We start from the raw sequence: 24212 nt of genomic DNA, 5'->3' as shown, positions 1-24212 counted from the left end.
TACCTGTATTATACGAAAAAATGTACTTACAAATTCATTTTTCTCGTTCACAATACATGTAAGTGAAGGAAAAAGCGAAAAAACCGGTACAATAGTACAAACTACAAACCACGATTACTAAGTAAGTAATCGAGTAACAAGAAATTGCAATCAATAATTAACAATAAAAATACTTAATTGCGAATATGTAGAGAATTTCGTTAGCTAGAAAATCAGTCTCAAAGTAACATGGTCAAATTATTATTAATCCGACGCACAGGTTGCGCAAAGTTACAGATCTTCATAAATCATTTTTGTATGCAGCAGATGAAAATGAGATAATGTAGAGTACACTGGGTATATAAATTAACAAGAAGCTAATCATCAGAAAAGAACGCACAAAATTCCCATCTTTAATCCACCCTTGAAAAGACAGTTGAATAATTTCTTTTGGCCTAATTCATCATTTATTTCCCTTACAAAGTATAGTTAAGTATGGGTACATTTAAGCTTCTTCTTTGCAAGTGATTACACCCACACACATTTATGTATTTTCAATCGCAGGGTTCAAAATTATAAGCACTTTTTTTTTGAAGGCAAACAGCTCGCCTAGTCACGTACCCATATTTTTTCCTCATATCTCCCCGAAAAAATCTCGATTTCGTAACATTACAATTGAAAATTTGGGATAAAGTAAACAACATTGTACATAAGTAGTGAATAAAGTTTGTAACATTTTATCTAAACTAATCGAATTCGCTAGAACTTTATTGCAAACCGAATCCGCTCTACCGGATTGTGATACCGCGAAAACCGGATAATTAATATTAATTATGAAAAATACTGTCAAAAAGATAACCAGTTCGCAAGTATTGACTGAAACACGGACATGAGCGCCTTACCACCCAATTAGTCGGAGTTACCGCTTCGCAAACGGGTAAGCCGTGCGGGTATTTTCACACAGTTCGAAGTACTTTTGATTTTTTCCCCTATCCTTTTCGGTTAGTGAAGTTCGAATGAAATTAGTGAATTTGGTCAATGGCGTGAATCACCAGCCAATACCCATCATCAACTTTGAGCCCAGATGAAACCATAAATTTATAAACTGGGTGAGTAAGCAGTACTTACATAAGTACACATATTTTTATGGAATTCGGTATTTATTCGTAAGTATAGATGAGATTGGTCGTTATTTGGGCGTGATTTTTGGAATGAGATATTTTTCCATATTTTAAAATATTTGCTCGGAATGCAGATAATTAAAGTAGGTAGCAAAAATGTCAAACATTATTATATTAAAATGCCTCGTAAATATGCCGGGCACGTCCTGTAAATTTAGAACAGACAAAACACGGATTGAAATTCATTGACACCCCCAAAAAATAATATCTCACAAACGCTTAAAATAACTCGAATTCGCCATTTTACTCATGTTTCATCATTTCATCGTTTCATTTCCATCATAGGTATCTACTTTAAAATTTGAAATGAACGCTTTTCTTTAAAAATAAATTAATAAATACGACGTATTTCATTTTAAATTAAATTAAATTACCTACCCTACGATACAACTACAAATGTTTGGGAATTCAGGAGCTATTTTGAAAATTCAAGTTTTTTTGGTTGAAATTATTTGATACAGCTGTTTTGAACAAACTAATCATGAAATCGTATCGAGGACATTCTGAAGATCATTTCTCATTAGGTACATATTTTAAAAGGATTTTGAAGTGAATTTCAGCATCCTTAAGAAGTGTTTTCCAAACTATCAATATTTAGCTCACGCGTGAAAAACATATTTTTATACCCAATACCAATGTATGCACTTGATTAAGTCGAGAAAACAACACTTTTTTAAGTGTAAAAAACACATGTACCTACCTACCCACTAGAATCGAACTATCTACATAAACATTTTTAATTAGTTTGCGATTTTTCAGCAACCAAAAAAACATAAAATTTCGATTGTGGAGCTAAAGCTCATTTAGAAAATATACAATCAAAACGTTGAGACGACTTTAGAGATGAAACGAAACAAAAATTTAAAAAATCAGTTGTAGACAATATCTGATTAAATTATCAATCGTTCAAGGCGTCAAGTGTTTACCATTTTTCCCCTACGTACAAGTAAAAGATGTTCGGTTCAGTTTTAAAAAATGTTAAAATTTGTCTAGTTTGACCCACTTAGGCTTTTCTTCAATTTTCTTCTAATTTCTTCAAAATTCTTCAGCATGTCAAAGTGAAACGCTAGGTACCGCATTCAAAGTACCTATACCTATTTACATAGGAGAATGGGACTTTCTTGGCTATAGAGGTACTATCCATGACTAAATTTTGAGAAAATGAAAGTATCAGAACTTTGAAATTAATTCATAATATTATTTAAAGTTAATAAGCAGACCTTCGAATATTATTAATTTTAAAAACGTGAAATTCGGGTTCGATAATTAGCAGCATTGAAGCGTTTTTCATTACTCCATCGTGATACTTGGGTGGTCAGTTTTGTACAAATGAAGCAATTCAACAAAAAGAAAAGTTTTTGTATTTTTGAAATAGAAGCAAGATAGGGTAGTAGATTTTCATATTATTTCTTAAATTTCAAGATATCACAGAGAACTGCTCAATCATTCAGTCATATTTTACTAAGGTACTTATGGAAACCGAAAATTTAAAATTCAAAGGGTAGTTGATAAAAAAATTTCAGATGCCTAATCAAAAAATTGAAGGGCTTACCGGATTTCAAATATTGCAAAATAGCCCTAAAAATTCCATGATTGGATGAAAAAACAAATGATCGTAGATTCGTGGTCACATTTTAACTGCAGTCACATTTCGAAGCCAAGTTTTCATATCTGAAGAATTGTATTTTTGAGGGTTCAAATGTTTAAAAAACTGTACTTACAAAATTACTCGAAAAATGTGACTGAGAAGCTGTTGTTCTGGAAATCTCGTATTTCTTCCGTATCTTATACATACATATCTATCATGCTCGTAGGTTCACTTTCGACACGAGCGAGATAAAAGTGAGGTCCCAATCTACCAACCAAAAAAAAAAAAAAAAAAATGGGAAAAAATGCTAAAAAATAAAAATCTCCAGAAGTGCCATTGAGCAGTTGTTAACACTCAGAAAACTTTTCATCTTATCACGTTCAGTCTCATTTTTAATATATGAGCGGGAAAAAATGTGTTTTCTTGACTCAGGGGTAAAAACATAACTTTTCCTACCTTTCACCAATCACTCTAGCGTAAAAATGAGCGTTTTTGTTCATCAATCAGAAAAAATAACTCAACAGACTCAGGGAAAAAGTAATTCTGGACTCGTGCGAGTTGTTACCCTAGGTTCGCTCGGACCACACACCTCACTCTTGTCAACGTCAATAATTACTTTTTCCGTTCGGTTCTCGTACTCTTCTTGAAACTGAAACCTTAGAAAACGTATTTTTAGTACAGTTTTTTTCTTCAAAAAACTCATATTTTCGAGTTGAAAAAATTGGAAAAGAAAAACTCAAGTTTTAATCAAAAAAGTTGAAATTCTATTGTAAATTGTAAATTTTACCAAAGAAATTGAATTTTATTCTCACCGAATTGAAATTTGATCACAAAAATTAAAAAAAAAATTAAAAATCACAAAAATTGGTATTTTATTAAAAAAATCGAATTTTCATTTTCATGGTGTGAATTCTTAATCGTAAAAAATGGAATTTCATCACAAAAGTTTCATTTTTATCATAAATTCTCTTTATAGTTACGGTCATTCCACATTAATTCGACCAATCACTCGAAATCAAAATTCTAAGTGAATTGAAAAAATGAACGAATTTTAATTTTTTTTCTATGAATGTAATTTTTATCAACTTTTTCATGAAATACATACGCCAGAAAGAGGTCAAAATAAGACAACTGAATAAATTAATTAAACTTTTTTTGATGTGTGGAATTAAAAATTGATTTTTTTTCGAATTTTGATTTTTTGTGATGAGTTTATTTCATCGAGTGAAAGGGGTTTTTTCAACTTTTTTAACGGATAGGTACGTAAAAATAGGTGTCAAATGAGTCAACTTCACCAATCAAAACTTTTAATCGTATTTTTTCTCAAACTTTCAATTTTTTTAAAATAGACTTTTCGGAATAATGCCATCCCAATTTTTTAATATGTTGTTCAGTATGAAAAGTTGTCCATAATATATTTTTTTCAGAATTTTTGAGAGTCAGAACGACATAAAAACTACGTTTTGAAACTTTTCAAGCTAATTTTTCGTGAGAAAAAAAGTTGCAACACTGATGAAAAGTTCCATTTTGGTAGGCATCGGGGTTATCGAGTAATCCATTGCTGAAATGGATGATATTTCAAGTTCACTGAAAACTTTCACAACCCCCTAGCAGCATTTAAAAAGGGCTAGAGGGCTGCGATTTGCGTCATTGGCCAAATGGCTATGCCTTCAGAAGGTCTCCACAGAAATTTTTTTTTTTAATCGCCGACCCCCCCCCCACCCTTACTACTTCTTGGTCGAATTGACGTGGAATGACCCAGTAGCGTATGATTCATTTTTTTCAGAAGGCTTCGTATTTGAAAAATTTTGAGCAAAGCAAAAGTTGTAAGGTTCTGTTCAAAGGGATTGTTTTGACATAAAAATTTTATAAAAATCAAAAATCACACGAGAACAAAATAAAAACAAACAAAATTATAAGGCATAAAAGTTATATCACGTGAAGAAGGAGAGTAAAGTAGATTTTTTTTCCATAGGGCTTTGTTTTTCAGATATTTCATTCGACATGGGCAACATATGCTGCTGGTTTGAATTCAATATTTTGCATTACTCTAATAAGCTTTTCGAAAGGAATCATGAAAACATTTCTACATACAATTTATTCAAGTCTAATAATAATCTCAAGCCTTTCTGTAATCTGTAAGCGTAAACCTATAATTTTTGTATAAAAAGATGAAACACGAAAGGATAAAAAAATGTAAAAATAATATTGATTTGATCTCTAAAGCGAGCTCTCGAGACTCGACACCTTTAAAGAATTAGTAACTCGGTTAATTTCTTTTGAAAAATGTTGTAAATGATTCTCCTTTTGTGTTTATTTAGTTAATTTGTAAAGCCTCGTCACTTATTTCGTTCTTCTATACGCTGGGGTTTTATTCCACCTTTTTTTGCAATAATGACAAAACACTAAAAGAATATTAATTTTAAAATTCAACGAAATTTAAGAGTTGGGGTACTCGCAATAATGCAGATATTGTTAGCAGAAGCATCGTATAATAAAATGTGTGAAACAATTCTAGGTGCTAAAAATCGATGTGAAGAAAAAACGAAACACATACAATTACAATCACAAACAGAAGTCATGGTCCATAAAGTGTTGGTTGGTTACGTAGAAAAACTGCAGCATGTCCTTGGGAATTCCATACATCTTTTGCAATGGGACTACTTTAAGGTACCTACCTACTGATCATTTTATTTCATTGATAAGCTATTTCCTTTGGTTTGATGGGCCAATATTCTTATTATACAAAATAACCAAAATTTCCAATCCTTTCGCCTTTTAAATGTTATTTAACCCTTAACAAATCAATTTTTCAAAGCAGTTACACAAAAAAATCCCTTTTAGAAACTATTTTTACCTATTCGAAAGTGCCCCCAATAAAGGAAATCGCTGTACACAACACAACTCGCAACTTCGGGTCATAACTTTTATCACTGTACGTAGACGTACATTCTACTGCATACCTAATTAATTCACGTTTTCGCCGACTAACCGCATTAAAGGTGAATTTTCAATAAACATCATAAGAGACTGAAACAACGCTGTGGTCATCTCATACAGCGCAACAATAATCGAGTACATAACCAATAATGCTAAAATTCATTTTCAACTTCCTACCTTAAAATTTCTAACATACAAATTAAAAGCCACGCTACAATTTGAATAAATTGATTTAAAAATTCCGGCAATTATATAAATAGACGAAATTTTATCATACAAATTTCGAGTCAGTAACACCGCAGAATACAACAATCAGTTAATTAAAATCGAAAATATGTTCTCAAAACCGGATTACGTGGTTGATAATTTTAAGAACAACTTGTTCACACGTATTAATTTTAATGGTATTGGTACATTTTTTCTCAAATTGATCCTTATATTTTATATCTCGACTCACTTGTACTAGACGGTAAAATGGTCAAACAGACTTCCGCCATTTCGACAAAAAACTCGAGTATGACGGGGACGGAGGAGGTATTACCAAGAAATTTCCGAATTCCGTGATGTTTACCCATAATCAAATTTCCTTCCCTTCCCATTCCCTTTTCGTCTGATATTTCATCATTCATCAGTGGCTGGATAGGTCTTCATAATTTTCAAATTCGATACTTATTAAATTATTAGTACTTTCAATGTACGTTTTTTAGAAATCCAAAAGGTTAAAATATTACACCTAACGTTTAATAATGAATAGGTATAAGTAGGGTGAAGTACGTACCTTGACAGACCAATTTCAACTCAAAAATGAAGAACCGAAAAAACACAACTTAAATTACCAAAACAGTAGGTAACTTGACACATCTCCAAGGATATAAATTTATAGGTGGAAAAACTTTTTAAAAAATTTACGTTTTTATAATCAAAGAGTGTGTTTGAAATAATCGTGAATAGGTACTATTACTTCAGTATAATACGTACATATTTAATACATTATTAATTTTTTTTTTCAAAATTTCACTCCGAATTTGAAAAAATATTCGGAACAAAACGGTCATAAAAATAATAAACATAAATACAATAATTCGCAACACTACGAGCAAAGAAGAGTGAATGCGTCGTTATCTTAAAAGGGGTTGAAGAAAACAACCAATAGGATGCCTCGTTTTCTATATAAATGAATATCAAAACACCAACTTGTTTCACATTCATAGTGGTGAAACGGGCAACCCAAGTAAATATTTCGAAAACTCCGCGAAGCTTTGAAAATCAGGTAAAAATTACGAGAAACGATTATATTTTTGCGTAATTTTCGAATTTTTGTTTCATTTTTTTAATCGCTTCATTTTCGCTGATTTTTTTTCTCATTTTAATGCACTTTTAGTGAAGTTTTCTCAGTAATTTTTTCAATACGAATATTTTAAGTTGGATATATTCGAGTCTTATTTTTTTATTTTGAAAATCTATAATCGTTGCAATCGCAGTTTCGCAGTTCAAACGAGTTTGATTTTTACGATTTTTTTTACTGGTTATCGACTCTACGAGTATAACCGAGTGTTGGTAATTTTATCAAATCACAAGTTCGAAAAATTTTTCCGCTTTGTTACGTCGGTATTGAAATTTGTTTATCAGATTTTTCTTCCCTTAGACATTTTAAAAATCTAGATCTAAACTGACCTTCGTATTAATCGAAGGCATTAATGAGTAAATAATATCAATTTAGGTAAGTCAAATCGAGCCATTTTTTTTTTGATTTTGCAAAATTTAATAAGTTATGTATCTACTTTGAATTTCATAGTCTTACATTAGAAACTGGAAACTACATAATTGATAATCTGTTTTCAAAAAATAAGAGCAAAGCTGTCATAACTTTCACCGCATTAGCAATGAGCAATTGGACTTTTTTTCCTCCCGAAAAATGAGTAATAATTTAATCGAAAATCTTCCTCAACGAGACTATGCTACGTACAGGTTCTAAATTTCTGATTAACTCGCATATAATTGAATACTTTCACATGTAGGTGAATTTTCTGATTGATGACAGAATGGTCATGCCAAAGAAGTGATGATCGCCGATTAGAATGATACTGTTTTCAGCTTTTGAGCACAAAGGGATGGCTTTTACCCTATTTTTGAGGAAACTTGCAATAGAGTTGAGGAGCCAATGCTTCAGAAACTGTTAATAATGAAAATTTGCATTAGGATTCCGATGAAACTTTCGATAACGAACAAAACAGTTCCAAAACAAAATGGCCTATTTTCATAATTGCAGGAGCTAGAGGCTCGAATTTTCAAGTGAATCGTAAATTTCAATAATTTAATCGCTTGTAGCTTTATCAATTTTGAAAATGTACCATTTATTACAATTGGTTCGTTTTCAATAGTTGCAGTAAAATTATTGAGAACTTAAACATTTTTTTTCTCGAATTTTCAACTATTTGCAACTTCATTAAATTTTGAGATAGCCTATTGCAGTAGATTCTCCTTTGATTATCAGTTGGGCAATTTCAGAAAAATCGAATATGTGGTACATGCTTTTTGACAACTGAGTACATTCTACAGGTAATAATGTTTTGTTTTATCACTTTTGACGTTCCTTTATGAAGTTACCTGGAAGAAGAGTGAGAAACCCATGGTACTTGGACAATGGACATAATACAAATACCCTAAACTGTAAAGAAAATGTGGCGATTTTTAATATTTATTTCATCAAAGTCTTGGTCGTCATCAATACGGAACGTCAAAAAATGAATAAAGGAAGACTCGAAAAAATATTAATATCAGACTCGAGGATATTTATAGTTTTTTTTTGGGGGGGGGGGGGGTTTATATACGTATGTATAGGAAGAAAGGTGAAAAATGTATTCATAAATTTAGAAACAATCACAATCTTAAATAATCAATTTAGAAAAATTTTGTCTTTTTCAAAAATGCACATTTCAATTTTTTTCCTTCAAATTTTTCAAAATAAAATAAATCTTGGATTAATTGTAATTGAGCTGATTTTCTCTGTTTCCTAAAACAATAAATTTAATGTTTACAGTCTCAGAAGTGAAAAACTTTTGAAGTAATAGATATTGATAAGAACCAATCAAGTATTTCACCTTATGAAAGTTCGATGTGCACCCACAAAGTAACATTACAACGTTACACAAAAAAAATTCAACGGCATTCGAGTTTTGGGCAAATTAAAAATTTATGCCTATCGTTTTTCCTCGTATTTATTAATCAATCTTCTCCCCTTCTCTTGCTGCAACCTCTAAAAAAAAAAAACAAGTTCGGGGAAAGTGTGAAATGAGAATTCCACGAGATAGCCCAGTAAGTGATCTCCAACTGTGACTGTCAAGTTCATTCGTTGATAAAATCAAATATTGCAAAAAAATGCCATAACTATCGTAATTAATTAAAACAATATAGGTAATTACATTACATTCCAGTTAGTTAGCTCTGTTTTTACTCGCATATACTCACATTTTTGGTAAATCAATACAACAAATGTAACTGAAGTACTTGCAAGAACAAAATCTAACCAATCAAATATCTGCGAGTACTACTTAGGTACCTACTTACTTACGTAGGTGTTTCACGTTTTTCAAAAAATTCTCATTCAATTTCGATCAACCGGTTGGACAATTTTTCATCATATTCGAACAATTATTTCATTTTGATTGATTTCAAATGAGAATATTCGCGTTATTTCGATAATAGCTGATCATTTTTAATAATCAGTTTTCACCTTTACATTTACTGAATGATAATGGTTATAGCAGTATTTTGTACCTATTCAACTTTTACGTAGTTTTGAAAAGTAAATAAACGAATAAAAATTATATTATGGAGTTGGTTCGATTTAGTTAAGTATTATTCGACTAAACTAGATACTAAATCGCACATCAAAACCACGAAATTACTTATGAAAATCCGATTAACTTTCACAATATGTTAATAAGAAGAAATGTTGGAATTAGTTATAAGATACACCTGCTAATTTGGAATAACATTCAATACCCGAAATTTCGATAATGTAGTTTCATCCCACAAATTCATTACGAGAATGATTAAAAAATATGATTGATTTTTTTTCACACTCTTCGCATCACAATCAAATCTATAGTTTTCATTTCAATTGAAATATTAATAATTTGAATAAATTGTTTGAAATTATGGAAGCTGCTGCATTACAGAACTTCCTGATCGAGTACGAGCAGAGAAAAAAAAAGATCACCAAAGCTCATCATCAAACAGATGAATAAATTCTAAAGAATATCACTTGTTTTGTAAATTTACACCAAAAACTGGTAAACATAATGTATGGGAATTAAAGCCTGAAGAAAGATATTAAAATATGATTTACGTATGGCATTATAAACGCACAAGTATAGTAACTATAGTATAGGTAACTAGGTATCATGGAATAAAAACGAAACTGGGCGAAATAACCGCGAACGATACCAGCAGGTTGCACCCATCATTCGCGTGAATCTTACGAGCTCTTTTTAATAAAACATTCTATCTAAAACGTAAACGATAATTTTTCAAAAATTGAAGGCCAATAAGGAATACTATGTATGTATACCATCGACTCGAAATACTCTCGTCTATGGATGAAAAAAATGTACAAGTAATTTTTAATCCTTTGATTTTACATACCCAGTTAACCATCAATTACTTCGGAAAACCATTTATATCCATTACCTTTCGTTATATAGGCACTAGCCTATTTTATTCGTTAAACGAATCAAACGAAAAAAATATTTATAAATGAAGGCATATGGCATTGTATCGAAAAATCTGGCATACACATATTGTAGGTACATTGTGTTAAAACATCTAAATTATGATAAAAAATTAACAATTTTTTCCCTACAGAAACACACATGCTTTCAATTTGCGTTCATTTATTCAAAGTACAAAATACGTTGCACGAGCTGCGAAGGTGATTTTGCCTATCGTTGCAAAGATACGTATTATGTTTTCGAATGGTTTACATTTTATTTGAGGCTATTCCATATTGAAAAATTACGAAATACCTCGACAAAAAATTATAAATGAAGCTTTAATGTTGAATGCTACGTATTCAACACCAACTCACACAACTTGAGAAAATTTCAAGTGCCTGCCTACTCATTTTATTCGTATAGAGGCAAATTCGTGACTTTTTTTTTTACAAACAACTCCATTTTATATGTACCAGCGATGATAGTTAATTTGTCATTTCAATTTAAAAACAACTTGGGTTGAAATAAACCATAAAATATAGTGGACCGAGCATTACGTATTTTATAGAACTGGATGTACGCGTAGCGTAAGTTTTAATCTTTTGTCCTGCAATTGGTTTTTAATCGAATTAAATTTAATACGCGCAGCAGTCTGGGTAACTTCACTATGTTAACAATATTTTCAACCACCGAGAATTAATAAATAAAATGCCTAAGAACAGGATTGAGAGTTCCTGAAATGAACAAAACTTAAATGTTTTAGGAAGTACATAAATCCAATTCATGGTCAGGACGTTTCGAGATAACATCGCCTTACTCTATATCTGTCACTCGTCATTAGGTATTAGAATATTTTTTTCAACGTTCGGAATACGACAAAGTAAAGCCTTAGGAATCGAATTAAAACAAAATTAGAAAAAAATTTCTTCAAATACCACGACACTCGAAAGTTTTTTCATATCATTCAGTAATATCAAGTACACGAAACAAATTTGATACGTAGAAATTATAGAGATTTGTCATGTTTACCTCCCCCTCCCCCAATTCCCCTTTCATGTTGCAGTGTTATTTTAATGAGAAAAAATAAAAAATTTAACAGCTTCGTGGAAACTGATTATTCGAAACTGCTTATTATACGAAAAATAGGTTTATTCTCAGTATGGGTCATGTCTCCTCCCCACTTCGAGCTGAAGATTTTTAAATACATACTTTTTGGTAATTTTTTAATTCCCTTTTATTTGTAATTTGACATTGATCAGAGTGTTCGTCGAATTTGAAACATTTTTCAACTTTTTTTCCAGTTGTTTTATTTATAGTTATGTTCCAGTTTTGTAGACCTCTCTTCCCCAAAAAAATCATCACATAAAAAATTAACATAATAAAATACTCAGAGAAATGGGAACTTATTAACTTCTTTATTTTATTCAATTTTGTAAGTTCAATTTTGGGACACTTTTTTTTACCTCAGCTCAGAATAGGTGCACTTTCATTTTTCAATATTTTCTCAACTTTCGCCACCGAAAGATATCACCTTGTCAGTGCAAGATTTTGCTAGAAGCTAATCAACTCATTTCATAAAGGAGAAATCGTACAAAACTGTGGGTACATTCCTCTCTGCCTCTATTCTTCATTGTTCTATTCACAGAATTTTGATGTACAGAAAGTTACAGAAAAATTCTGAATGTTGTAATATCACTCATCAAAAATATCAATTTCACCGCATCTTTCCATTAGGGTGAGTCGGCTCTCAATTATCAACCGAACTCAGAATTCGAAGGAGCACAGTAAAAAATTGTTACGAATTCACTTCGAAATAATAATATGTACATAAAATTACTTTCTCCCAAAAAAAAGCTCAAACTCTCAATTTTGAAATTTTTTTTCTTCAAAATTTGAAATGGATAATTTTTTGAAAAAATGCAGAAATCTACATAAAAATATTGTGTATCTATCTGATAATGGAAAAAATTGGAGATTTTTAAGGAAATAAATAACCTCACGTTGCAAAACAAATTGCTGAACTCTGATTTTTTTTAAAAAACTAAAACATTCAATTTCAGATGATGAGATGAATTACCAATAAACTATTTTTTCAAAAGTATGTTTGACATACAAAATATTTTTTTGAATTCTCAACTTAATTTTGACCACTATTATAATTTTTTTCCTCAAGACAAAATACCAGACACAATATTTAAAAATCAAACGCCTTGTAAAATAAGATCGTAATCATTTCATTTTTACTTTTATTTTAAGAGAGAGGCTGGGAGGAGGGTTGTATGAAAAATATCACACTTAGTGTTTTTCTTCTTGGCATATATACTCGTTACCTACTCTCTTCGAACTTTAGGAACGGACACAGATATGCAAAATAAATTTCGCAACAAGATTTCCCTAAAGCTACGTAAAAATTGCATAAAAATAGCACGATTTGCGTAAAAAATTGCAAAGAACTACTAAGAGGCCGTTTTTTAAAACGAGACCAAAATAGGTCGATAAATATATCATCGTTTCAATTCATTAAAACATACAGGGAGATTTACCAAAATTACCTCCTTAAAATAGTGATTTGATTTTCAAAAGAAACAAGTTATAACATTGTATTATTAAATGTGCATTTTTATGGCGAAAAAATTCTTTGTGTTATGTGGGAGGTTCCAGAATTATCTCGTACGAGGAAATTTTGTGAGCTTTAAATATTTATTAAGATATTTCGTAAAATATCAGTCTACGAGAATTTCGCTGTAGACTAATATTTTGTCGAAAAGTAATTTTTAAACGGAAAGTGTTGAATAATTATGATAAGCTTATATGATAAGATATCAATTACTGCGTATAGTGTAGGAGTTCATTCAACAGTAGGTATATTTCATCAAAATGTTATGACAAGAAAAAAGGAGGAAAAAGTTTCTTGACAAATGAAATAATTTTGAGAATTTGTAAATGTCTCATAGAATCAACTTGAAAGCGCAAAAATTTATTTTTTAATCTCAGAAATTGCAAACTAGTATCACTCCAGAACCATTATCAAGTACAAAGCTGCCCTTTACGGCTCTGAATATTCTACAGTTTCACAAAAAATTTTCAAACTCTATACGTGATAGTTGAATCATTCTTGTTGAAAGTCATCGCCATCGACGGACATTTTAGCCCCACACACACACACGCACACAAAAAAAAACAAAAAAAACAGTGTTTAAATGACGAAATTTAGGCGCCAATATTTTGAAAATCAATTAAACGATATTCTACGATATTATTGCGACGATAGAGATTCGGCAGGTAAATTACTCCCACAGCTTCGGACGGTTATTAGTTTTCTACATTTTACCATTTCAAACCATACTCAATGACAACGTGTAGCAAAATTAGATTTTAACGTTTCGCTAACATTAAGTTTTTGATGTGAGCAGAATTTCCCAAAAGCAAACCCATTCAGAAAAGACTTACCTATAGGGAGCAAAACAAAATAACTCTTGTGTTTTCCATTAATACCAAAAATACAACCAACTATACGAACAAGATGATGTCAACCCTTGCTCTTTGCACCTCGCTCTATGTAATTAACAATATTTGCAAAACGAATTAGAAATGAAACGGGCGGCCGCGCGTACATACATATGAATGTAAAATTATTCGCATTTCGAGGATATGAAAGCCTAATCGTATCAAATTTATCATCCGCCATATATCGCCGTGTATGTAACGCCAGCATTGATTAGCTCCAAAGTACTCGTAAGTATACAGGCGAAGTAAAAATCTTGCCAGGCGTTAAAATGTCGCTCGTTTTACAATTATATTAAATTTCAAAATTCGAAGAATTTGAATTCATTTGATAAAATGTAAAAAATAATCGCTCAAGGTGGTACGAAAATAATTCTAATTTTTCTTCGCGACACGGTATATAAACACAAACAGTTCTAAAGATGTAGGTACGGATTTAAACTCATCACACGGCTAAAATATTCAAAGGTATATCGCCTACGGAAAACTAAATTTTATAACACTTATACCTACTAATATTTTTCATCGTGAACTTTTATTCAAATAGGTTAAAACCTATTTCAAACAAGTGTTTTTTGAAACGCAATACGTATATTTCATATCTGATACACATACAAATAGGCATCTATAAAATTCGTTGGAACATTTTTGAAATTAGTGAGCAAATTAATTATGCTTCTACATATTTTTCAAGTGCTCGGGTGATACTGGGTGTTCCATCGAATATCTGCCATAGATGGATGGTACAAATACAATAATTTTTTAGCGTGAATTTTGGTCAAAATATTTACTCAGAATGAACAAAAAATGTAGGTACCATGAAGACACTTGCTGCGCATTTTTGAGATTATTGAAGAAGACATTAATCATTTACTTAAAAAAAAAAAAAAAAAAATGAGAAACTTGAAGATGAAGGGTGCTTATTTGAATCGGGATACATTTGTAATGATTCTCCAATATCAAGACATTATTTTTAGATGCTTAACCAATCAGATGTTCGCATTACAAAAATAGATAGATTTCTAATTGCCTACCTAAAATGTATTCCAATTCAAATAAGTACCCCGACAAACACAAATGGCATACGTTTTTTGCTTATTAATCGTTTTGAGGAAGCTGAACGTAATTTTAAATCATTGAAAAATATTAATGTTATGGAGAGAAAGGAAGGGGAAGCATTGTTTTTTGGCGTCAGTTTTAATATGAGAAGTTCACAAGGAGTGAATATAATTTTTCTCTACACCTCATGTCCTTGGAAAATTTTCAACATTTTGGAATATACTATTTTTGAAAATTCAAGACGTCTCATCTCTAATTTAATTTCTCGTAACCTTTTCAATTTTGAAGATACATCGTAGAACTGAATTCCAAAACAACCCAAGTTCAAAAGAATTTAAAGATAATGAATATACTTATATGTATACATATCAGTTTTTGTACCTACGCGTAATTATGTAGGTTAGGTACATAAAAACAATAGCAAAAGTTGATAATGAAAGTTCCTACTCGTTATTCAAATGCATTCTAAAATCAATATACGAGTAAATACAACGTTTTGGACAAATTAAAAAACTAAACGTTTAGAAGTTGTTCTCTTTACTTGGAGAAAAAACGAAAATAAAACTTGAATAAGGTACCTAACTGCATAAATTAAATCATCTGCAATTGAATAACAAAAAATTACGTTGAGATTAAATTTGAAAAAGAATTCAACCCGAAGTAGAAATTATTTGCGAGTATTACAACAACTCTATAATATAATTACTGTAAAACGCCGATTCAAAAAATAAACATAAAAACTAAATGAAATATTTTCACTGGAAATTACTTTTCAAGATCTTATGTTTTTAATGCAAAACTTTTATTAACGAATAGCATAACATAATATTTAGATCTGGTTTCTTAGAATAGGATTGGAAGTGAACTGTTACAAGTTTTATATTAATAAACAATGAACTTATCCATTTTCTTCAAATAGACTCACACATAGACATCTATAATAGGGTGGATCGCCCTCCAAAAAAAGTCGGCGGACTTTGACCAAATTCAGCAAAGATTTCTATTTTGAGTTGAAAGGTACCCCTAAAGGGAAGATAAGAGGGCTGAAAGAGGGGACATTTTCGAAAAAATTGTGGTTTTTAATTTGAAAAATGAATTCTTTACATTTTCAAACCTTGCAGTAAAATTGCAATATTTTTTGACAATTTTTGAACTTTTTTAGATAGGTACAAGCAAATGAAAACTGCAGGAAAATGTTGAAGTTTCACAGGCGATGTCGAAGTGGGTCAGGGAGAAGTTGATTGGAGCGGGGACGTGACGGGGGTGAAAGTAAAATTAGGCGGACATCAAGTTTTTATAATTTTTACTTAAAAATAAGACATTTCGCTACTGACACGTACTGAGAAATTAACTTTACAAAGTGAGCCAGATTCCTGTTCTATGCAGCAGGTCAAAATTCAACTTCATGGACTTACATTTTCTTAAGGATAGGTGCTATGTATGTACCTATGTACATACCAATGCTATATCTGCTGAGAGATTTATGTTTGGATCGAGGAGCAGCGATTTTTGAGCACTACTTACTTCGATGGAGACGACAATTTCAAAGCTAACTAAATAACTAATAGTTTGAATGAAAAGAGACCTGAAATAGAAATGTTATCAGAGTATTCTCATCAAAGAAAACTAATTCCAGTGCATTAAGAGGTTTCAGGTTACATATTTTAAAGCCTTCAATAGATTTTGGGTCTTTTACCTCAAACATTTCGTCAACAAAACGCTACTTGAATTCAACACCTACAAACTCAGATTAATCGTTTTCCTCGCCTTTTCGACCGATTCAAGCACAATTTTCTGAAAAATGTTTTTTGCATCGAAGTTTGTAGAAACTGCATTTTTATTTCATGAGAATTTGTTTCAGATCTTAAAAATTCGAAAAAATTAACAAGAGGCTCCAAAATGGCTCCAAAACTATCATAACCGATTTGAGAGACCAAAAAAATGATGCAAGCAAATTTTCTGCTTTCTGATACAAATGGATTAAATTTCGATATTATGCATTAGCCTTTGAATTTTCACATTCTGTAAAAATTTGAAAAATGAAATTTGACTGCTGACGTTTTTTATATGATGGAGTTTTTTCGTGTTTTTTTTTGAGATGTACACGTGAAATTTCACTGTTTCGTTCGGACACTCCAAAGCTGAAGTATTTTTCAGAACTAAACATAAATTTTTGTAATCTTTTTTTTTTCAGTTTTTTCATATTGAAACGTAAAATGTTTCCTTTACCTGGAATCGGAAATTTTTAATTTGATGTCATCATGTAGTAAAATACAGGGCACAACATTTTTCTTTTTTCCAAAATTCAGTGTATCAATAATCATTAACTGTCCTCTTCTCAAACAATAACTCATTAAACAGAACACCATGTGCAAAGATGAATCATTGCGCTGAGCAAAGTGAAACAATCATTCTAAAAACATAAATTTTGGGTTTCCAATTGAGCTATTTTTCAAATAATTTCAGAAATTGAAGAATTCATTCCTTCAATATCAAGTTTTAAGTTTTGAAGCATCATTCTAACATTTCTTCGATTTAACCTGCACAAGCCTCTAAATTTGTTACATTTATGAAAGAATCAGAGCGTATAAAAGATCTGAGTGTGCTTTCGAAATACTCGTAGTGCATTGAAAGGGATGAATATAATAATATTTTACATTTACCATCGGGAAATATAATTACATATAAATTATAAAATAATATACTTAGATTTTTTTTCGATATGAAGACCTATGAACACTGCAGGAAAATCAATATGCGTAAATTAAATTAATGATAGGATAACATAATGTAGTTTTTCACACATTATCATCTTGAATCTCACTAGTACTAGAAGCAATGACATCCCCGAAGGATTACACGTCATACAATAGAATTTTCCATACGCAACAATGTTTCCTTGTATCCTCTTTCAAACCCACTCAAGCTAACGAGATTTATACGAGTAGGTTTTCGCTTTCTATTTTCTTCAGCTAGTTAATGTTAGGTACTTTGATTTTTAACGCAATTCGTGCTGCACGGGTTTCTCTTTGCAACACGAAAGCGAACGTGTTTCAGCTACTTAATCACAAAATATTCAAGGTATTTAATGCAATGTCTAAAATTACCAACGCGACTCTTCCGAGACCCCAAATTCGTTCCAAAATTTCGGTCAAGTTTAGTACGTATGTTTGAAAAATTGTCGGTTTTCATTTATACGAGAATACAAGTTTGAATCAGAATGAATCTTGGGGAAAATATGGAATGAACAATCACTCGAATTTCACTCGTAATAGGTATAAGTGCACTCCTCCTTAACAAGAATTTTTCCGAAGTATAGGTATAGGGACACGAAACATATTATTTTAAAACAAATTTCACGAGAAATTCTTTATTATGCATTAGTGATTATTTAATTTTTTCACCTCAGAGCCATTCCTTCTAAATCGGTATTTTCATAAATTAATTTTCCATCATTAAAACGAATTACATTAGTCGAAACTTTTACATACTTGGCACTGTCTGTGATAATGTAATTCTTCCGAATCGTTTATGGATTAAAGCTAAGTCCCTTTGAAAATTTTCGTTTTATTTAGCATAATATATCTACAAGTACATATCCATCCTCGCTTCACAAATTTTCAATCGAATATTTTATCAAAGTCTTCACTAAAGTTTATTTCGAACAATATGTAAATACATCTTTCGGTTACGGATTACGATTCTGCGAAATATTACAGCTTTTACGAGAACGTTAAATTTGTTCGAACGATAGTAATTAGGTGAAGTTTGTTTTTGAAAAATCAACCAACTAGGAAGCATTTATTTTCTGATTTTAAAATTACGAATATGTATCGTCTACCAAGGAAATGTTGAATAAAATGAAACATACAAATCCCTATTTGAAGAAACAGAAACTATAAAGTAATGAAAAAGTCTCTTAACAAATGACTAGGTACTTTGCGCATCAAGTGTACCTACAGTGTACAACGTGAATTGTTTTTGTTGGTGAGAAAGAAACTCGAAGAACTTCAGTTTTCAAAGAATAATAAACGCTGTTTATTTTAAATTAATAATAATTACCAACTCCTTAAACCCAATTATATTCGATTCTTGAGAAAATAGCTCACTTGACTTGATTACGAATTTACCTAGGTATGTAAGTACTAAGTATACACGTATTAAGAGTAAAATTGTAGGTGCTAGGTACATTACATACATGGGGCTACCTACATGTGAATTTAAAAATCCACGGATTTAAGATACTGAAAAACTAAAAAATGTCGTGAAACATAAAGGTAGGGCAAAATTTCATAACTTTCATTTTTACTTTCACTGTCAGTCACTCATAAAATAAAGAGGACAAGAAAAGTTGACCTTCAAAATCCAGTTATTTTGGGTGAGAAAAATGGTAAAATTTGACATAAAATCTTAATAATTACTAGGCATTACGAATAAACGATTTATTTGAACGCGAAAATTACCACATGAAAGTGACTTTGTAGAATTTTTTTCGCTATTAAGTCAGAGAGACAATATCAAATAAGCGCCTACACTTTTAAAATGTTGAAAGCAAATCCAACTGTACATAAATAACCCAGTAGTCACGACTTATGTATTTTTTCTTGTTTTTTTTTCAGAATGAAAGTATTCCTTTCAAAAATCATACATTGGATATTAGTGTTGGGAATTGTGATAAACATTGATGGAACGTTTGCCCAGGCGGAATCAACCATCCAAGATATAATTAATTTATGCAACGAACAAAGCACACTGCATTGCGAATGGCTGGAAAATTACAGACAACAAAATATGGTAAACGATGTACTGCGACAACTTTCAGAAGATAGCACGACTAATTTGGGACAATATCGCCCACCACATAATCATATAAGTCCACGTTTCGCATCGTACGAGAGTACAAGTAAAGACGTACCTCAGTATCCTTTTTCAGCGGGTTGGAAAGGACAATTGAATAAGATAATGAATAATAATTGGAATAACGGTAAAGTAGGAAAAATCAGATCGAGAAAACCGTTCAATTACGATAGTAAAAGAACGCCACCGAATATGTTTTCGAGCTGGGGCGGTAAACGAGTTCCATTAACGCCAGACGATTCGGCTGCCAAAAGAGAACCTTCGTTCTCAAGTTGGGGAGGTAAACGAACGCAGAAATTTTTCAATTGGGGTGGAAAAAGAAGTATCCCAGAAAATGAATTTAATGATAGGTTAGAAGATAATTACGAACATAATATTATGAAACGCGAAGTCAGTTCAAAGGACGAAAACGATACCACTAATAGCAGAAAGAAACGAGCATCGGATAAAAAGCTGTGCTTGACTGATGAATTGAATTTACAAGAATTATTTAAAGAATTCATCGAGTGGTCCCGCAGACAACCTGAACAAAAAAAAGGATCTTTTTATAAGAAAATGTTTACCGTCAGTACGCTACACAGCCCAGATAATCTGAGCAGAAGAGCGGGATCGTTTTTTCAATGGGGAGGTAAACGAAGTTTAAAACAAAACTGATAATTTTGTGTTGTATATTTGGGTAAGCGCGTTTCGTCATCGCACTCAAAATGAACGTAAATTATTGTTTTTAAAATGATATGTACCTACGGCTACAACATATTATTGTGTACTGATGCGATGACAAGACGTTCTTTTTTTCATACTAGTCACTACAAATTTATACCTTTTACCTAATTTAGGCGTTTTAAATGAAAATCCTTTAGTTTAGTACGTTTTCATTTTTATTTTAAGACTGTAAATCCTTGAATAATTTTGTTTCAACATCAAGTTGTTTGTAACGGCGTTACCATTTTTCTTTTCCAATCATTCGCTTCGAACAACATTATTTATTTCTGTAATGATTTCAACAAAAAACAATGTTCGAATGTTAAAGTGAAGAATAAAATTCATACAAACTGAGCTGATCATTTATTGCTATGGTAATTTGTAATCAACCGGTTTCAAGTATTGCGTACAAGTTATGAACAACTATAGAAGTACAAGAAGACTTACCCAAAGTGGCAGAGGAAGATGAAACCAAAATGTGACTAGCGAGATCGTGCCAAGCTTGTTTCAGCAACGTTGATCAAATATAATTCACTAATAATTTTATTTCATGTGAATTCACTTTCAAAAAATGAGATTGATTGATGATCGCAAGTTGAAATTTTTTCAATTTTTTGATTTTTCTTATCAGTAAAAACAAAAACGTCCTTGAAAAATAAAATGTCAACAAATCAATTTTTTAGTCTTCCGGCAGCAGCAGACGCAGTGCCTGGCCGTCAGGCCGTCCTAATTTTTCATTTTTTTTAAATATTAAATATTTATTTTGAATTTGAACAAATACAAAATCAAAAATATTGAATGATAATTCGTCGGCCTAAGTGCAATTCCTTGGAAGTGCCACATGTAAATAGAGACTTGTGTAAGAAGCGCCTCATCGCATGTATCGCTTTCTATGGGACAAAACCTTCAACTCAAAGGTAGGTAGTGTTGTCCACACCAAAACACAGTACCTACCCAAGAATTGAAGGTTTTTACCCAATAGAAAGCGCTACAGGCGATTAAGCGCTTCTTACACAAGTATCTATTTACATGTGGCACTTACAAGGAATTGCACTTAGGCCGACGATGATTTATTACTTCTGCTTCAATTAATTGATTATGGCAAAAATGACGAGCCCAACCCAAATTCCCAAAAGGTATAAAAACAGCTTTGAGATCTGAGATTAAAAATGGTCAATATGCCAGAGGAGTGACGGTGACCTATCGGCAGGTCGGCAAATGGAGATGGCCGATGGCCAGTGATGGCAGCGTTCGCAAAAATTTGAACGGCGTTCGCGTTCGCGTTCATTTGAAATGAACGGCGTTCGCGTTCACGTTCATTTAAAAAGAACGCGTTCGCGAACGCGATCGTGAACGTATGTCGTTCGCGAACGAGAACGCAAATGCATGATTCGGGAGACAATGATTAATGAATTGCAGCAAGTAACACTAGTAACAGTGACATCGTAGGCCTATTCTAAACGCAATTTTTGCATTTTTATTGAAAAATAACTAAAAAGGGGTAAAAATTCTATACTTTACCACTTTTTTTCAATGAAAATGGCTCAAAATGCAAAATTTGCCTGAAAAATGTTTCAAACTTTGAAATTTGCGTTCAATCAAAACAAACGCCGTTCGCGTTCGCGTTCTTTTGAAAAGAACGCGTTCACGTTCGCGTTCTTTCAAAAAAGAACGCGTTCCGTTCGCGTTCGCGTTCACGTTCGCGAACTTGGCGTTCACGAACGCGAACGCTGCCATCACTGCCGATGGCAGATCAAAAATGCTGATTTTTCATTTGGTGTGAATAGTAGAGGACGGTGCGGACACTGAACATTAATTACATTACATATGCCGTATGCCGTATGCGGGTTTTAACTTTTAACTTTTCTATTTCTGGGCCATAATCCAAAATATTTCAGTAACTTTCAAGCTGTTTTTTCCCCTCCAATTTATTCAGTACTTAACTGATTAAAATAGGGAACGTGAAGAAGATATTAATTTCAAGTATCACAAACTGAAACAAAATTACAAATGATACACCGATTACAATCGATTGCGATTTTTAAGCATCGCTGCATAGTTATGTACGAAACAATAATCTTTAAACAACGAATTAGTGACACAACTGTGATGAAAAATTGAAAATTGATTATAACAAACAATCGCATTGAAAGAATTGTCATCAAAATTCATTCAAGGAAATAATAGGACGGCAACGTATGTACATCGTACATCACACTAGGTACGTAATATTGTATAATTATTTCGTCTCGAATAAATAATTGTGTAAATCCATACGGACATTTTATTTTTCTTTCGATGCTTTCCTTGATCAAAATATGAAGAAAAGTTCCAAATTCAGGTAGTTTCCGTTTCCGCTGTATGTATTTTTAGCCCATAAAAATCATAAAATCCATATTCCATTCTTTTTAAGTGATAAAAAACCAAACATAATTTGGCGCTTTGAGAAAGTAAAAAGAAAACTAGAAACTCACTCCAGAGCATGAAATATAATAATATTTAGGTCCTGTTCACTTGATAATAGGTACATATGTATTCAGACAGGTAGATTTCAAGGTTTGTAGGTAGGTACCTACTAATTTTATTCCGTCAATCGTAGTTCGGCACATTTTAATTCAGCCTTCATGGAATTATGGATCATGGCATCAACAAACCACAATTTAATATTTATTATTTTCAATAATCCCTTGCAAGTTGCAATTATTATTTACTATCGATTTTTTTTCTAATCCAAATTTATTGAAGGCATCTACTACTCTCTACCCACCCATTTTCGTTTTCGAAATTCTTTTTTCATCCGGAAAGCTGCGAGACTGTGACATCAGACATGTGATAAGTGATGCATCGCATTATTATGAAACTAACGCAAAACAGAATAACATACGTAAAATACAAAGTAATAATAATACATCCGTTTAAATGAATATTAATATCATTTGATTGAATATACATGAGGAGCTTGGTGACAAAGTTAGACAAACGCCACGGAGGGCGCATACGGAAAGGGACCTAACGACCAAAAAAAAAAAAAGTTCTCCGAAATTGTTGTAGGAACCCTTTACAGAGTTCCTACAACAATTTCGGAGAACTTTTTTTTTTTTTTTTTTGGTCGTTAGGTCCCTTTCCGTATGCGCCCTCCGTGGCGTTTGTCTAACTTTGTCACCAAGCTCCTCACATACAACATACGAATTAAATAGGTATATAGGTACTTATTTACTATTAATTTAGTATTTTTCTAATTCTATATACCAGTATACCACATCAACTTACCTGTTAAAGTATCGTTGAAGTTCGTCTTTGAAGTTTGAATAATGAATATTGAAATTTTGAAACTCTGAAAAGTTCTGTTTTTGAATCTTGATCAATGTGCTTTTTATTTTCAGTTTTCGCAGCTGACCTCCATCCAAGTTCCAACTTTGGTAAATCAAACTCGAAGCAAAGCAACCATTCTGAAACATTTCTTTCACAGCAAATTGCAATCACAAAAAATGAAAAAATGTAATACTCGTAATCTCGTATAATAATATAATAATATACTTGAGTTTAATAATTCACTCATTTCAATTTCGATCAAATCCTTTTTAGTTCTTATTATTTTTAATTTTTGTATTTTGTATGATGGGGATGGCGTGAGCGTGATTGCCGATCGCCGATCGCCGATCGGTGTAGGGCACTAATGGTGTAATG

The 24212-nt window shown here is 31.7% G+C and overlaps 2 protein-coding genes across 6 annotated transcripts in view; one reads left to right on the top strand and one right to left on the bottom strand.

The window, feature by feature from the left end:
* The window catches only part of LOC135838615 (COMM domain-containing protein 4), a 39403-nt gene extending 15468 nt beyond the window's left edge, over window positions 1-23935 (bottom strand). Inside the window, exon 1 of one of the 3 annotated variants that reach the window (XM_065354314.1) lies at window positions 23796-23935. The gene's annotated coding sequence lies outside the window, so the exon portion shown is untranslated. Of the gene's footprint in view, window positions 1-20972; window positions 21160-23795 lie in introns of those variants that run through there. The other 2 variants (XM_065354313.1, XM_065354315.1) reach the window with 2 other exon arrangements.
* On the top strand, window positions 843-20879 carry LOC135838613 (uncharacterized). Of its 3 annotated transcripts, XM_065354308.1 has the most exons (3): window positions 843-1088; window positions 5267-5418; window positions 19586-20879. In XM_065354308.1, exons 2-3 carry the CDS (start codon window positions 5372-5374, stop codon window positions 20475-20477), a joined length of 939 nt encoding a protein of 312 aa, XP_065210380.1. In that variant the 5' UTR covers window positions 843-1088; window positions 5267-5371; the 3' UTR covers window positions 20478-20879. The 3 variants fall into 3 exon arrangements, with proteins under 3 accessions (XP_065210380.1, XP_065210381.1, XP_065210383.1); XM_065354309.1 differs by lacking the exon at window positions 5267-5418 and having other exon boundaries at window positions 844-1088; XM_065354311.1 differs by lacking the exons at window positions 843-1088; window positions 5267-5418 and adding an exon at window positions 6874-6958.
* Window positions 23936-24212: the final 277 nt, after the last annotated feature.

Source organism: Planococcus citri, chromosome 3 (genome assembly GCF_950023065.1).
Source record: "Planococcus citri chromosome 3, ihPlaCitr1.1, whole genome shotgun sequence".
NCBI classification, from domain to species: Eukaryota; Metazoa; Arthropoda; class Insecta; order Hemiptera; family Pseudococcidae; genus Planococcus; species Planococcus citri.
The sequence above is the reverse complement of the archived record's forward strand: the minus strand, read 5'-3'. Positions and strand labels throughout refer to the sequence as shown.

Excerpts from the sequence above, each read along its gene's own strand:
- LOC135838613 (XM_065354308.1), top strand. The coding sequence starts at position 5,372 with ATGTCCTTGGGAATTCCATACATCTTTTGCAATGGGACTACTTTAAG. Across the intron at positions 5,419-19,585 it reads TGCAATGGGACTACTTTAAG|AATGAAAGTATTCCTTTCAA; the intron begins GTACCTACCTAC and ends TTTTTTTTTCAG.